This window comes from Cibotium barometz, chromosome 3 (genome assembly GCF_041138505.1).
Source record: "Cibotium barometz isolate CiBa-2024 chromosome 3, ASM4113850v1, whole genome shotgun sequence".
Taxonomy (NCBI): Eukaryota; Viridiplantae; Streptophyta; class Polypodiopsida; order Cyatheales; family Cibotiaceae; genus Cibotium; species Cibotium barometz.
Genome location: NC_141048.1, coordinates 29,453,814 through 29,470,851, shown reverse-complemented (window position 1 = coordinate 29,470,851; position 17,038 = coordinate 29,453,814). Strand labels below are relative to the sequence as shown.

Here is a 17,038-nt window from a genome sequence, read left to right as displayed (position 1 = left end):
TGTGCCACCATACTTATATGCTATTTTATGACTCTATCTAGCAGTAATGTAGTGAATGAATGGATTATGATATACCTTCTTCATGATAATCCATGTAACTCCTTCAGTGCAAGGAGGAGTTGTCAAGGACCCCATATAATGGTAGTATTACTCCCCAAGTTTCATGCTACTCACTGAGACATTTCCTACATGATGACCTTGTCTTCCACTAAGAGAGGGGAACTCTTTCATAACCTAAGAAACACATATAAGTGCTAAATTATAATGCACAAGGAAACCCACCTTCTATGTTTGCCAAAAAAATGTCAAAAGTAAAGAAAAATACTATCTCTAAGTTAAGCCCATTAGTTAACAAATACAAATAAATTTGGACACTTTGTGGTTATTAAGAAAAAAGAAATGTTGGCTATTATTAGTTGCTGCTCACAGAGTAATCTATACCTCTACTAAAAAGTCGTCCTCTTTGCCATACTTATATTGTAGGGCAACCACAAGTAGCTTGCTATTAGGACCCTCATGTACCATGTGAACTTCCAAAGGGAACCTGCATACTGGATTGAGGTTCTTTAGGCCTTTACAACAAATAGTGCTTATTCAAGATGTTTAGGATAGTGGGAAAGACACAACTCTTAGACATCTTTCATAAATCCCACATTACTAGAAAGAGTAGAAAAGCACTCATCTCCAAGCTCGAGAATGAATGAATAAAAATAGATTAACATAATGTTTGGATCTACTCAGACATGATTTACCTCACACCATTTATGGAGTGTTCACTAGGGGTATGTAAATGCAAATGAAGCAATTTGTATTCTTCCTCATCCCAATGTGCAAAGCCTCCATCTTCCATCCACTCAAGCTTCAATTCAAAGATATTTAAATTTATCAAAATCGAAGCTAGACACTTCACAACATGAAACATTGCATTGGCTCACTACAATTTCTACTATGTCTTTGGTTATCTCTACATTAATGTGAAATGGCAACATTTTGATATTAATATGTGTGCCAATGTGAAATGAACTATGGTAATGTAAAAGCTGGCCCAATATCTCTTCATTGTGAGTGACTAAGGCCTTCAAAAGCTCTTGATGTGCATTACATATATCATTAATTCAATAAACTAGCATGTGAGTATGGTTTAATTCCTCTCAATCAAAAGTTCTTATTGTGCATTAAATTGATGATGTATGTAGTGCATTACATACACCATCAATTCAATAACTAGCATGTGAGTATGGTTAAATTCCTCTCAATCAAAAGCTTTCGTTATGCATTACATATATCATCAATTTAATAAACTAGCATGTGAGCGTGTTTTAAGTCCTCAATCAAACAATGATTTACTTTATTGAATGATCGTTACATACATGTTTCGTAAATACACATCACATGGAGTCGATGCCCATTATCAAATATGAATTTTATGTGACCCTTTGTCCTCGGAGACGGGGTTCTCGGTTTCGGGCCACCCCTCCTCCTCACACTCCACAAAGGTGTGAAAAGAATAGTGTGTGTCCTATTGTATATGAAACAACAAGGGCTTAATGAAGGAAATTATTATTATTATTATTATAAGAAAGACAAGGACCTAGTAAAGATATAAAAAAGATTAAGAAGTAAGATTACCGTTTAAAACAAAGATTCCTTCTAAAACAAATAAGATAATAAAAGCAAGATTAGTGAGAGGGGACGATATTACCGCAACGTCGTGGTCTCGTAATTGGAGTTGGGCGCTGCCGCTTTTGTATCTGAATTTGGGTCTGTGAGGGGGATGGTCGTGCAGGAGGTCTTTCTTGTGGATGTCAACAGGTGATTGGGATCGCCCGCTGCTGCAGAGCTTCCAGTCAGGATGCAGGTTGCCCCAGTTGTCCGGCCCAGAAGGGCCAGCGCCATAGTCAAACAGAACCTCATGATCTGCAATCAGAAGGATCATGATCTTGGTTATGATGGAGATCATCCTATGCTTACTCACAAAATGCGCCGCAGCTAATCCCTAATCACATTAAAATGCGCGGCGGCTGCTCTGTTGAATTGAGTTCGGAAGGGCACACTACCTGCACATGAAGAGAGAGAGGCCCATGATGAGAGGATGAGCGAGGCACAGAGCAAGCCCATGGGTGGCATTGTTGTGAAGCGAAAGCCGTCGCTCTGTAAGCGAACACAGATATCAATGGACGGGAGAGAGGGACAGAGACAGAGAGAGAGAGATTAGATGCAGGAAATGGTGATTTTATAGGATATATATAGCACTAATGATCACGTAATTGGACTAATTACGACGTATTAGGGCATATCGTGCGCCAACGAGGCCGGCTGTGATGGCCGTGCAAAACGTACCCCTCTCTACGTACCTTGGCGCGTGACCGTGTGTGTCGAAAACTTTTTCTCTCGAAAATACTTATTAAAAATATATTCGACCCATCCGCTTTCAACACGCCCACGGAAGACCAGGGCCTTGGACATTGAAAAACTAGCAACTTTAATGGATTCATAAACCTAGTTTTTTCCCCCCCCTTCAAGCTCTTGAAGTTCACTACTATGAACGTACATTCAACTAGCTGACCTATATAGCACTCGAGGAATTCCAATCTCTCTCACCATCATCAATTATATTATGTAAGAGTTGGCATTAAGTGGAGTACTATCCCATGCCCATGGGGTCTTAAAGACCCCATGGGGTCTTAAAGACCCTTGTCAGGTGAGTTCCACGACCACCGTGCGGCACACTGAAGATTGCGTGCACAAATCTTGACCATCCATCTTCAACGTAAACTCGGCCCAGTAAACTTCACCAAGTAAACTCAAACAAGTAAACTACGTCGGCACATCGCAAAGTAATATAATGGCTTGAAACCACATGCTTCCATTGCTTGAAGGTATAGTATAGTGGTAGGGTGTTCTCATTGAAAACCCAAGGTCTTAAGTTCAAATCCTCTTTTGCACATAATGTTCATCTTGCTCCAAATTTTTCTAAGTCCAAACCCAAATTCACCCTCATCCCATGATGTAGCTTACTTGTCTGAGTTTACTTTATCTGACATAGTTTACTTGTGCGAGTTTGCTTGGCCAAGTTTGTTTTATCTAACGGCCCAAAAAAGGCATTGCGATTTAGATCAATGCCATCCATTGATATCACCTGACAAGGGTCTTTAATACCCCGTGGTAGATAGTGCTGAGGGTTGCCATCACACCCTGGAATGCTAGCATGCAGAGTACTAAAAATTTCATCTTTCATCATCACCTAGAATATTTGTCTATGCCTCTCCCCAATTGTATAATCAGAAGAAGCTCTCCCAATTACTAGCCCCTCTCCTATAAGGAGTTTAGGTCCTACTCCATAAATTTAATGTATAAGACATTGCTCAAATACGTGTGCACTTGCATGTGTGTGTGTGTGTGTGTGATATATATATATATATATATATATATATATATATATATATATATATATAGAGAGAGAGAGAGAGAGAGAGAGAGAGTCCATTCGCGCACATTTGAAGATGCGATCCCAGCCATTTAAATATCTCGATCGAGGTATTAAATGAATCTCGACCGTCAAACATACCTCGATCATGGAAATGACTTAAAATCTAAGCCGTCCATGTACCTCGAAAGGTACTCAATTCAAATTGTAGCCGTCAATCCTTCACCAATCCTAAAATTAAGTGCATATCTTGGCCGTTCGTCTCACTAACCCTAAAATCCGAAGCGTACATCTTGTAAACCCTAAAGTGCATGATGCCACCGAACCTCGTTCGAGGTTATAAAACTGGGGAAAAAAAATTACCTCATTGTACGAGTCGTTTTCACTCTCCTTGCTCTCTTGATTTGGATTTGCATTAGTGGGCCCATTAGCATTCTTTTATAGCTTCATTAGTGCTACTTAGCACTAAGCATTGGACCTTTCACATTGGACCTTACACATTGGACCTTACACATTGCCCGTTTGTGTTAGGCTTAGGTTTTAGCATGGAGTCACGCGAGGAGGGCCACTCGTCTATTGTGGACCTCATCGCGGAGATAGACCGTGAGTTAGCGGCGGCTATCTGTAGGAGTGCTAGAGACAGACCGTCTACATTACATATCGTGGCAGACTTGGAGGCGATGCTATCATCCCTTCGTAGCCTTCGCGATATTGTTTATGTAGATGAGTGGATAGACCACCATCGCACTGCTCCTGTGTCACATGGCCTAACATATTGTCAGGTCTGTGACCTTGGTCCGATTAGGGATGGAGCCTACTTAGATATTTTTCTCGATAGCCATGGGATGAGGCCTGGGGGGCGGGCAAGCCCCTTATTTCGTGGTGTTTGCATCCTCGTACGGCGGCACATATCTATAGTCGATATGTTGCCGCATATGGGAGGATATCTATAGTCAATATGTTGCCGCATATGGGAGGATGCCAAACAACCGCCAGATTCCCATATACTTTGCAAAGCAATTATATGCGGAGTTTGTCTTAGGGGAGGAGATGGATTACACTAGCCATCGGCCTGGTGGTGGTGCTGGCCGAGGCTATCTCTAGGACTAGGGTAGGTGGCCTCCACCAGCCCTTTGTGTAGCTCCTATAGATCCAGTGTTTGTGCCTATGGTCGATGGTCAAGGCTCTTGGCACCCAGGTTGGCATCGACGTACGGAGTACCACGGAGAGCATCTAGCACGTGGTGCGCTTATTCTCATGATCGATACCGATGATGACAGATGTCGAGGTATTTACACATTTATTACTTCTTAAGTTTTTTTAGTCATTTATTTACATGTTTATGTGTACTTTTCTATATTTTTACATGAGCGGCATGTTTGATTGTGTCATGTAGGATCCCACACCTACCACTAAGAAACTCACTCAAGAGTTGGTAGAGGCAGAGTGGAGATTAACCGCCTTAGAGCTGCATTGTTGCGGACGGCAGAGGCAGCTACTACAGAGGCACGGCATGGCGAGAGAGTCTGACATCCAGTAGGTAGGTTTCTCTTGTACGTAAAAGAGTTATAATTAAGATCCTAAGTTATAAATTTCTTTAAGTAATACCTAATGAGAGAGACTAATCAATTATTTTTATGCTTTACTTTTTGCGTAGGCTGCTCGGACTGAGGTAGAAGTTCTAGAGCTGAGGTGCAAGCAGCACATGATTATGGAGCAGATTGCACAGCATAGGGCAGAGCAGTTGATGCTGCATGTTTGGGAGTTCCGTAGATCCTCGGACGTGATAGTGCCTTACTTGCCTCTATATCCACGGCCTGTTATTACAGAGGTTTTTCGATGACCTCTCCCTTAGAATGCACCACCATTCCTCCATGATGCCTGATGCGCTCTCTGTAGTATTGAGGACATTGACAGTATTGGTGGATGTGCTCTGGGATGTGGACATTTTTTCCATTTGTCTTGCATCACCCAGGAGCTAGTACGCTTCTCAGCATGTCCCTCTTACTGCGCACGCGTCGACCTAGCGATATACAGAGTTTTGGGCATTGACGATCTTCACCTAGGCTTCGCTCGAGTAGATGCTAAGACTGGCAAGCCTCTTGATTTTACCTCAGCTACTACTAACTTGGGACTCAACGCCGCCGATGACAGAGATCAGGAGCCTGAGGTGCCTCCAAAGATTGAGTGGAGTGTACACGAGTTTGATGCATACCAGAGAGTCCTTCACGAGAGCTAGATCACAGCATACGAGCGTGTGGGTGGTGCTGGTCCTAGTGGCACCTCGGGTGATGGTGCTAGCAGTAGTGCTACTTCTCACATGAGCAGCGTGTCCTTATAGTAGTAGCAGAGGAGCTTACACGCACAGGCTGGCAAGCACATACCATTGCCTTACAGATTTTGGGTTTACAGAGACAGAGACGTCTTGCAGTAGCATGACGTAGAGAGAGGGAGAGGGCTATAGCAGCTTATGGGACTCGTGAGCTCCGCACCAGCGCATGATCCTGCCTTTGAGGTAGACCTCCCTGTAGATATTCGATGACCCCCGCAGCCAGCAAAGCCTCCTCGACATGCACAGCAGCTTTGACGCACATGTTGACCAGTATTCAGAGATGATGATTTTGATTGGGTTGCCGTTGTTGGATAGTGACTAAACTCAGACTAGCTGGGTTAGCTCACTTACATTGTACTTAGATTTATGGGCAGTGACTAACCTCAGTCTAGCTGGGTTAGCTTATTTTCAGTATACCTTGATCTTTTGAGTTAGTGGCTAAACCCATAGTAGCTGGGTTAGCTCACATTCTGATGTACTTATTTGATGTTTATATCATTATGATTTTTTTCATTATCGAGTATCATTATATTTTAGTTGATGATCATGGTTTTTTAAAATTTTTAACACTTTCGCTATCATATTGTTTGTTGAAAATCCCCATGCCATCGTACCCAAACATTCTCCAATGGGGAAGACCAAATTTTGCAAGCATGTGGGAGGGACCCACCCCCACATTCTTGCAAAGTTTGGTCATCGTCGGAGCATGTTTAGGTTAGTAATTAGCACCCAGTGTAGATTTTTCAAGTCTCTTGGTGCTTGAGGCCATGGAAAATCTGAGTCTTCCATACCATCGTAGCCAAACATGCTCCGATGGGGACCAAACTTTGCAAGCATGTGGGGGTGCCACCCCCACATGCTTGCAAAGTTTGGTCATGAGTGATCGGAGCATGTTTGGGTTAGTAATTAGCGGCCGGTGCGGAGTTTTCAAGCCTCTTGGTACTTAAGAGGCCATGAAAAATCCGAGTCTTCCCCATACCATCGTACCCAAACATGCTCCGATGGGGACCAAACTTTGCAAACATCATGTGGGGGGGGAGGAGGCCACACCCACATGCTTGCAAAGTTTGGTCACAATCGGAGCATGCTTGGGTTAGAAATTAGTGCCCGGTGCGGATTTTTCAAGTCTCTTGGTGCTTAAGAGGCCATGGAAAATCCAGGTGATATGTAATGTAGACGGTGTGTCTCTAGCAGTCCTATGGATAGCCGCTAACTCGCGGTCTATATCCGATGAGGTCCACAATAGACGAGCGTCCCTCCTCGTGGCCCTTCTCACGTGACTCCATGCTAGAACCAAAATGAGCCCACTAGTTGTTAATCCAAATCAAGAGTGCAAGGAGAGTGAAAACGACGTGTGACAATGAGGCAAAAAAAAAATTTAAAGACTTCATTAACACTAGTCTTGTTAAAAAATCCACTTCTATGGCTTTTAGCGACTGTGTTAAAATATCATCTCTTTAAGTAGATTGTTTCATAGAAATTTCTATTAGGGAAATACTAGTTTAAAAAAAAGATCAAGTTCCAAGACTTTTTTAAAAGCATAGTCTTTTGTGGTCATCTTTAGTCACTTCTAGCAAAAAAGTTTTAAGTTTTAAATTCTACGTTGAAAATACAAATTTAAGCACACTACAAATGCAATACAAAAAATTCTTCTATATGTATTTTGGACCATTGGGATGTACCTTGTATCAACCAAAGACACTTTTTAATACAATTTTCCTTAGCAATAAGGCTATTAAAACATCTTTATGATATTTTTAATAACTTTGAAAATTTAAACTTTATATAGGTAGATGCATACTAAACAAGAGCTCTCAAATATTTTGATGAAAATTTTAAGTGATTTCCTTTCCATCTCTTTAAAATTTATAAATCGACCTTAAGGAACTTTTGTGGCTCAATTAACAATACTATACCCTAAAGCAAAGACTTAATTAATAGTACTATACCCTAAAGAAAAAACTCGAAGTTTTCACTTATAATGAGCTTGTTGGGGCTACGTCAATTTATAAGTTATAAATGATCATCTTTACATCAAAATTCCCCTCCATCTGATCTCAACAAATCACTCCATCTCCCCTCGATTCTCTCAATCACATCCATGAATCTCTCAAACAAATTTTTGCCTTCTTCTCAACTTTTTACATAGTCACCAATCAAATGACATTTAAACACACACACACACACACACACACCCCATACAAATAATATTTATCCAAGGCCTTTAGACCTTCACACAATTCTAAGGCTCATGTACTCCCGCTCAAACACGCTGCATCCATCATTATAATTTATCACACTTTTGAAGGCACAATTTATTCCCAAGAAAAAGATTTGGATGGTGAGGGTTAAATCCACTAAGCCCATTCTATAAACTACAGGTTGAGTGGATGGAGGATGAAACACTAAGCCCACTCTATAAACTACAGGATAAATCAATAGGTGTGGCACTTGTGCATCTATTCTATTATCATATGGTTAACATTTTATAATGGGTTTGTCCTAACTATAACCAAGAGTGGTAACCCATAATATTCAAGTGAAAAAACCTTCTTAATACTAGTGGTATAGTAGAATTAGGATCTACTTTTTGGATGATGATCAAGCGCATGCATGTTAGATAGTGTGGTTAATTAGTTCTATCCTACTAGCCTTGCTTAAACAAGAGTTGGAATTCATGAAAAAGGAGAAAATTAAGATAAGGCTCAAGCTAGTAATTAAGATAAGGCTCAAGGTAGTAATTGAGGCTATTTGGTAGCAGAATGGTGGTGAGTGCATAGTAAGGGAGTAGTAAAATCCATTATTATAGGTGGATGGTGTGAATGAATTATAAGAAGGCTAGTGGGAGGAGTTGCATTAAATGCTAAGGCTAGTGCAAACATGAGGATGGATGGTGTGGCAAATATATGGTCTGCTTGTTAAAGCCCAGGGTGCCAATTGTATGAGATGGGTGATAATGATGGTAGTATAATCAAAGCAAGAGTATGTAGATCATTTCACTTACCATGGGAGTGAATCGATTAGTATTATTGATAAGAGGCATCTTTTACCTCAATGATTAGGGTAGTAAACTAGAAGGTGTAGAATTTCTATCATACAAAGTCTTTATGCATAAAGCCATGATGCATAAACCTTATGCTTTATAAAAATGAATCTAATGCTGCATAATGAAAAAAATAATATGTCAAGCCAATGTATTGTTTAATCTCATGAAGTTTATCAACAGTATACTCTTTTTTAAGAACTAAAACCTATTGGTACACACATATTTATTAAAGTGCATGTGCAACAATGAATCTAATGCTGCATAATGAAAAAAATAATATGTCAAGCCAATGTATTGTTTAATCTCATGAAGTTTATCAACAGTATACTCTTTTTTAAGAACTAAAACCTATTGGTACACACATATTTATTAAAGTGCATGTGCAACAATTGATTGGTACACATATTCATTAAAGCACATGTGTACCAATTGATTGGTACACATGTATGCACCTATTGTTTGGCATGCACATATGCACCAAGGGTTGTTATTGTGTGTGTAGCACCAAGGTGATTCACTATAATTAACAACTATCTCTAGCACTTTTGTAAACATTAATCATTTCAATAATATATGTACATCTAAATACTCACCTCATTTAAAGTCTTGGACAAAACTTTTGCATTAAACTTTGCTCCTTAGAATCCTTTGACCAATAGTAGCTCAACCCTAAGTAAGCCATCTATTGCTTCACTTCTAAAACCTTTGCAAGTGACCCTAGCTCCTTATTGAAATAAACTATATACTAGTATGGGAATTGCATAAAAAATCCACTTAGTCACCTATAAAATTATAAGCATGTTGGCTTTGATCAAATGTGCCATTGATTTAAAACTAAAGTGGTTCTATCTATATTTAATATATAAACTTCCCATAAACATGAACGATAACATGTAATTTCTATTTATTTGAAGTGGTTCTCTCTATACTTAATATATTTATTTGAAGTGGTTCTCTCTATACTTAATATATAAACTTCCCATAAACATGAATGAGAACAAGTAATTTCTATTTATTTGAAGGTCATGTACTCTTTCCTATTTATCATTTGGAACCTTCTTACCTTGGTCATGCACTCTTTCCTATTAATTTCTATTTATTTCAAGGTCATGCACTCTTTCCTATTAATCATTTGGAATCATTAATTTCTATTTATTTGAAGGTCATGCACTCTTTTATATTAATCATTTGGAACCTTCTTACCTTGGTCGCACTGATTAATCACACCATCTTGACATCTTGAACCATAAGCCCCGCCCTCTCCTCCATAGCCCATGCCAAGAATCCTCCCTAATGGAATCTTCCAAAATAAAAGCCCTTGATCACTAACTTGTATCCCCAAGGGCAAGGCACCAACAATTATCTTCCACAAAAAGGTACGAGTATAAATTTGGAAGCTCAATATTCTAAATCTTTATACATCTCTTTAACAAACACTCAAGACTTAATTTAAAATTTTAACTTTCTCACCTCAGACCCTTAGCATCTTGTAGACCCATCAATCACAAAGAGACAAAATGGAGCGCTCTATACATACACTCATATCCAATCTTTCATCCACTTTACAAAACTTTACACATAATATTGAGAGGAATCATCTGAATTCTCTACATAACAACTTGTAATGTCTCCTTATTGAACCTAGAAGCTCCAAACATAATCACAAGTTGATCTAAGTCTAAAGGTCCATCCCACAAGTCACGAACTTGACAAAATTATCCATTTTTAAGTCTTATAGCTTTCGTGTTTTTAAAGCCAAAGAGCGATCAAACACGTGTCCATCAAATATTATATATTACAAATAAATTTTGTCTCATTTTGTGGAGCTCTATCATTTCTCCAAGTGTGAGGTACCTTCTAGTTGATTAAAAATTTGGAAAAAGCCATGTTTTATCATCATTAAAGGGGCACAAAAGAATTGCAGAATTCCGCGAATCATCGAGTCTTTGAACGCAACTTGCGCCCGCGGCTCGTCCAAGGGCATGCCTGCCTGAGCGTCCTCACGACCCCCACGCCCCCGCCCCCCCGCTTCCTCCTGGGAGCGGGGGGCGCGCGGCGGAGCTGGCCGTCCGTGCGCACGTCCCCCTCCCGCCCCACGGGGCGACGGCGGGGCGACCGTGTCGTGGTCGGCTGAAATGCATCGATGGCACCGCGTGGCGAGGCGCCGCAAGGGTGGTCTGCTCCCCCCCTCCCGGCGTGCCGGGAGGATCGGCGTTTGCGGCCGCGTCGCTCGAGGGTGCGTGCGTCGAACCGGGCTCGCGGGACGAGGGGCGGCCACGGGCCGTCCCCTCGACCCTGCCAAGTCACAAACTGAGCCTATTATATTGTCCATGGCGTCTCACACAAGCATAAATTTAATAAGCTTACTGAGCATCCTAGCCAATGGCTAGTTTTGCTATTTTAAAAAAAATCCCAACTTTGGCCACCCTATCCTTAGCATGCACTTTTATGTCTATGAACCCAAACCACTACTTTCTTTTAGCCTACAAATCTTGTGCCAAACAAGAAAAGAGCAAGGCCTTTCTTCTTGATTTCCTTTCCAAAAGCAAGACCTTCATGAAGCTCAACAATTGTTTGAGTGTCTATCTTTGAATTCTAAGCAACAAGACAAAAAATGTAGATATGCCATTACATATTCTTCAAAATAGAGTGAAAGGTCCCATTTTTGGAATTTTCAACTTACCTCTCTAATAGCCAATCAATAGTGTCTTCTTTGGAAACATTAATCCCTATGAGGCAGGGGACATGCCAATTGTCAGAACATCAAAGATTCATCTCCAAAACATTGAATAATTATTTGTTCCCTTTTGCTAATGTGAAGGCCTTTTACCTGATTGCTAGAGGGAGCTAGAAATAGAGGGTAAGAAATAAGAGAAAACAAAAAAGGAGCAAGGGGGACCCTTGCCTTGAGAAGCCATTAAGCATTAGATTAGACCTAGCCCCAAAGGTCAACACATATACCAAGGACCAAACCTAAGCTTTGCGAATCACCTTACTTAGGATGGGCCAATGATGAGCACTATCATAAGAATTTTCCAAATTACCTTGCAAAATCACGTGCCTTTGTTTTTTTGCAAATTCTAATTCTTCCCCAAGTAACATAGAGTATATATTTTCTAGTATAGACCTTTCCTTAATAAACCCATTTTCTAGTATAGACCTTTCCTTAATAAACCCATTTTGTCTAGGATATATAACTCTTTACAAAATGGTGTAATCCTTATGGCCACTACCTTAACAAGAAACTTGTATAATACAGTAAACATGGCAAAAGAAAAAAGAATCATAAACCACGTGTTCAAGGATTAGAATCATTTAATGCATGGTTCAATTCCTTGTTGTTTTTAAAGCCTTTGATCGCTAAAAAAGCCATTAGATCTTCTCGAAAGTCAATAAAGAACTCCATGGTAAACCAATCCTAGTCAAGAGACTTGCCCTTCCCCGTAAGCCACAATGCTTCTAGGCACTTATCTTCAAGAATGCCCCTTCCCCATAAGCTTCAATGCTTCTAGGCACTTCTAGGTAAACCAATCCTAGTCAAGAGACTTGCCCTTCCCCATAAGCCTCAATGCTTCTAGGCACTTATCTTCAAGAATGCCCCTTTTCACCCATTTGGCATGGTTTTAATCAACCATCCTTCAACCATCCTTTGAGACAATGTCCAACGCCCAATATTCAACACGAAAACTACCCCAATTGATATCTTCCTTGAGACTCATAGTATTCCCCAAAAAGGACACCATTTAGAAGCCAACTCTTTTGGGTCAAAAATCATATTTCCAGAGCTTTCCATGGCTTAAGAAATGCAGCATTGTTCTCTCTTGTTGTTCAAAGGCTTGAAGAAGTATATGGAGGGAGCTTAATGTTTTTAAAGGTATAGCCTTTTGCCAACCAGACAACCAACCTTATTTTAAAGGTGTAGCCTTTTGCTAGCCTTTTTAAGGTGTAGCCTTTTGCTAGCCTTTTTAAGGTGTAGCCTTTCGCCAACCTTTTTGAGGTATAGCCTTCCACTAACCTTCTACTAGTATGGGCCCTTTTGCTAGCCTTTTTAAGCTGTAGCCTTTCACCAGCCTACTAGCATGGGCCCTTTGACTAGCCTTTTGCTAGTCTACTAGCGTGGGCCCTTTGACTAGCCTACTAGCGTGGGCCCTTTGACTAGCCTTTTAAGCTCTTGCCTTTTGCCAGCCTACTAGTGTGGGCCCTTTGACTAGCCTTTTAAGCTTTGGCCTTTTTTCGGCCTTTTTAAGGTATAGCCTTCCACCAATCTTTTAGTTAGGAGCCTACTAGCGTTGGGCCTTTGACTTTAGAGTTCATCTATTTTTGTTTGCACCTAGCATAATTATCCACCACTTGAGAAGATAAACCTTTTACTTGTATAGCTTATATTAACTAATCCTACTCCATATGTGCTATTATTCTCTTAAAGGCCCTGGCTTTTCCAACATCTATTATTCCTTCATTTTTCTCTTAGAGGCCTTGGCTTTTCCAACATCTATAATCACACTCTACATTTCTCCAAGAAACCTTACCCAAACATTATTTATCTTCCAAGTCAACCACCTTCTCTAACTTAGAAATAACTACTTTGGATATGACAAAAACTTAGCATCCTTAAGCAAAGAGGTTATACATAATTAACTTAGAAATAACTACTTTGGATATGACAAAAACTTAGCATCCTTAAGCAAAGAGGTTATCTTCCAAGTCAACCACCTTCTCTAACTTAGAAATAACTACTTTGGATATGACAAAAACTTAGCATCCTTAAGCAAAGAGGTTATACCTACTTCCCCAAGTTCCAACCATCAACCAAACTCTAACACATGTTCATCTCCCTCCATCTTTTTCTTAGCACGAGTAAGTATATTATTGGATATTAGATATCAGTCCATCCCTTTGCCTTTCTACCATGTTAAAGGCTCTAGCAAAGATCCGAGTTTTTTTAATGATCCACATGGCTCAACTAGTTCCACATCTCTCCAGTCTGCACCATATGCATTAATTTTATCAATTTCAACCACCATCATTTTGTTTGAAGGGTGGCAGACCTATGCACTAGGGTTATGACCTCACTAAACCCATGATCCAAACCCTTGTAAATGATTTTCGAGTATTTGAAGCTTCGTTTTCTCTTTTTATGTTATTTAGTCAATCAACCAAATATCTAACTTCATTTCCTCACATAGCTTAAAAAGGCCTCAAGCCATTTGACATGCCACTAGCTCCCTTTCATACCTAATTCTAATGAAGAAAGCTTCTTCCCTACAAGCCCTTGGCTTGGCAATTCAATACCATCGCAAATTTCTATTGAGAACCATCTCCAAAGAATTCCCCTAACTAAAAGCTCCCCATATCCTTCTTCCCTCACACAACCCTCTTAGCTTAAAATATAGATTCTGTAGAGAGGAAAGATTCCTATCATCCTTATTCAAGACCTCAAATACATCATCTTACTAAACAGGGAAGGATAAAGGTGAAGAGGAGTCTTATTAAAAACTTGTAGCCATCTATGTCCTTAAGTCAGGCTCCTCTATGCAGGTTTGACCAAACAATGATTACAAACTTCCTCAACAAGTTTTCGAATAAAAACATTAAGTGTAACACTCGATTTTGGATACATGGCAAAAACATAGGTAATTCAATGTCTTTATATTTAAAAAATCATGTAACACTTGATTTTGGATAGATGGCAAAAACATAAGTAATTCAATGTCTTTATATTTTAAAAAATGAATCTTGATGATTTAAAATGAAATTTGTTGAGAAAAGGTTAAGAAGAATGTTTATTTTCAGTTGGACCTGTACAGGGTGACCTTCACAAGCTTTATTGGATTTTTTTATTACATAAACTCCTCTTTTTCACTTTCCATACTATGAATTTCCACTTTGATGCCTTTTTCCCTCTTTGTTGAAGGCTCACCAACAATCCCAAGGATTTCCACTAGAGTGTCACCACTAGAGACTCTGCTTTTACCAACCTTATCTAATACTAGGACCTTCTCTTGCCCTAACTAGGTCTCATCATAACCGCTTCTACACCATAGTGTCTTATCTAGATTATTTTCCCTTATTAGGTTAAGCCTTTCATAAAGCAATGATTTTCTCTTTCTTGCCCTCTTCACTTATCTGCTTGTTTCCTTCTCTATTCCTGCCCACCTTTGAAACTAAGAAATCTATGTCAAAACTTTCCATAATGAAAGCATCCCCTAGCATGCCTTGATAATGGAAGAAATTTGCAATTTAAATTATCATTCTACCATACTAACCTTATCAAACAACTATCTCCAATGGGGTGGGGATGAATTGATAAAAAGAGACATGCCTAATGATTTACCTAGCTACCCAAATAGAGTAGGCATTCACCATCCCCTTGTTCACATCCAAAAAGGGTCCCAAAAGGAAATACATGGATAAAGTTCTTGAAAAAAAACAAAGGGGGTTTTGGATAACAACTTGGGAACTTCCAACTAAAATACTTCTTAAACCACCTTCTTGCAGAATCTTCTTTTCTATCCATGTCACATATGTGCTTCATAGGAACTTTGCCCATGCAAAAGAGTAACAATTCACAGGATGCAAATAGGGTCACTTGTATATCCGCAAACCCTACGTGCAAAGAAGTCTTAATCACCCTTCCCCAAAACCTTTCTTTTCTAGGTATGTCACACGTGTGCTTCATAGGAACTTTGCCCATGCAAAAGAGTAACAATTCACAAGATGCAAACAGGGTCACTTGTATATCCACAAACCCTATGTGCAAAGAAGCCTTAATCACCCTTCCCCAGAACAAGGATGACTTGCTACACACCACATTATGTACCTTTTTCATATGCATTTACTCCTTTGCTTGATATCTTCATGCGACCTCAATTTGGCCCACTTAATAGTTGGCACGTCCATTCGAGCAACTCCATAAATGATCTTACATTGTTCCCGTTCTCTACTGGCCTTTTGAAGAAGGTGGTGCCCTCTTATTGCCCATTATTTCATTATCCTTAGAATCCCCCCTCAACCCTTAAAGACCCTCTCCATCTCCTTCTTGATTTCTCTTGTAGCCCCCTCGTCCCTTTCACTATTAATCCACATGGTCTTTTGACCTACCCAAAATTAGTACCTTCTCTTGCTGCCCAACATCTCCTTGAGATAGTCGACTAATGAGTTTGTGACAAAATCCCCCCTTTTGTGTGACATCTCATTGAGATAGTTTATTAATGCATTTGATACATGTCTTGCTGATTTCTTACATGTGGTTTTCCACACTTTGACCACCATTACATTTTCATCGCTAAAATTCTACATTGTACTGTAAAGATATAATACCTAAGCTAAATGGTCTCTTAAGATTGGTCTTTGAAAATATCACGAGAATAAGCTCTTAATTGTAGGTGTCAAATGGATATGTTGTGAGAGCTAAAATTATGTTTGGGTACTCTCCCCCACTGGTGGAAGGCCATTAAACTACAGACACGATCCTCGTTGTAGCCGATTAACTTCGTGATGGATATCACAAATATTCCCTGACCCACCACACAGATGTTAAGAAACCTTTTTCTCTCTTCATTACTTTGCTATGTGAATGTGAAAAGAACATGATCTTCTCTGTCTCTCTTTCCCCTCCTTGCACTATAGTGATCCTTTCTTAAATAATCCCTTTGTTTTTGTCACTCTCTCTCACATTCACACACACGCACATGTGGGCATGTACATGAATGTCTTTCTTTCTTTCTTTTACATTAAAAGCTACACACACGCGCATGCCGGAGGGCACACATCTAGCCTCTCTCATTTACAAAAAAACATAAAATTAACATTAGTCATATAGTGGGATTCTCACCAGATCTGGACAGATGATACTTTGCAATTGCAATTGCAATTGCAATTGCAGTTCATCGGACAGGCACTATTAGTTTCGCGTGACTTGTTGCCGTACATGGTGTTGTTGTGTACATGAACGCCTTCCAATTCTGAGTACTCTGTTGCTCATAGACTTAAGCAAAAATGCCTCAAGCTTCTTCACAGCGTTCGTCTTCAACATCAAGCCCATCGGGGTAAGCTTAAGTTCTCAATATGGTCGTTTTTTATGGGTGCTTCCGCCGTTTGATCTGATGGTTCTTGCTTTGCTTAGTCAAGTTGGGCAAATCTGTGGGTGCTTCTTGTCTTTTAATCTGATGGGTTTCATGGGTCTTGCTTTTCCTTTTGCAAAAATGGTGGGTGCTTGAATTTCATGGCTTTT

At 39.9% G+C, this 17,038-nt stretch overlaps 2 protein-coding genes across 3 annotated transcripts in view; one reads left to right on the top strand and one right to left on the bottom strand.

Annotated features, from left to right (window-relative positions):
• The window catches only part of LOC147639916 (alpha carbonic anhydrase 6-like), a 2,652-nt gene extending 356 nt beyond the window's left edge, over window positions 1-2,296 (bottom strand). Inside the window, exons 1-5 of one of the 2 annotated variants that reach the window (XR_015269582.1) lie at window positions 2,058-2,296; window positions 1,703-1,917; window positions 753-859; window positions 442-544; window positions 76-234 (exon numbers count right to left, since the gene is read on the bottom strand). Coding sequence is in view for 1 of the 2 variants with exons in the window: in XM_086822700.1 (XP_086678826.1) it covers window positions 148-234; window positions 442-544; window positions 753-859; window positions 1,703-1,917; window positions 2,058-2,127 (582 nt within the window). In the remaining variant the exon portion in view is untranslated. Of the gene's footprint in view, window positions 235-441; window positions 545-752; window positions 860-1,702; window positions 1,918-2,057 lie in introns of both variants that reach the window. The other variant, XM_086822700.1, reaches the window with a different exon arrangement.
• Window positions 2,297-16,394: 14,098 nt separating this feature from the next.
• The window catches only part of LOC147639912 (adaptin family protein), a 103,127-nt gene continuing 102,483 nt past the window's right edge, over window positions 16,395-17,038 (top strand). Inside the window, exon 1 of the mRNA XM_086775278.1 lies at window positions 16,395-16,853. Coding sequence (XP_086631404.1) covers window positions 16,804-16,853 — 50 coding nt within the window. The 5' untranslated portion in view covers window positions 16,395-16,803. The remainder of the gene's footprint in view (window positions 16,854-17,038) is intronic.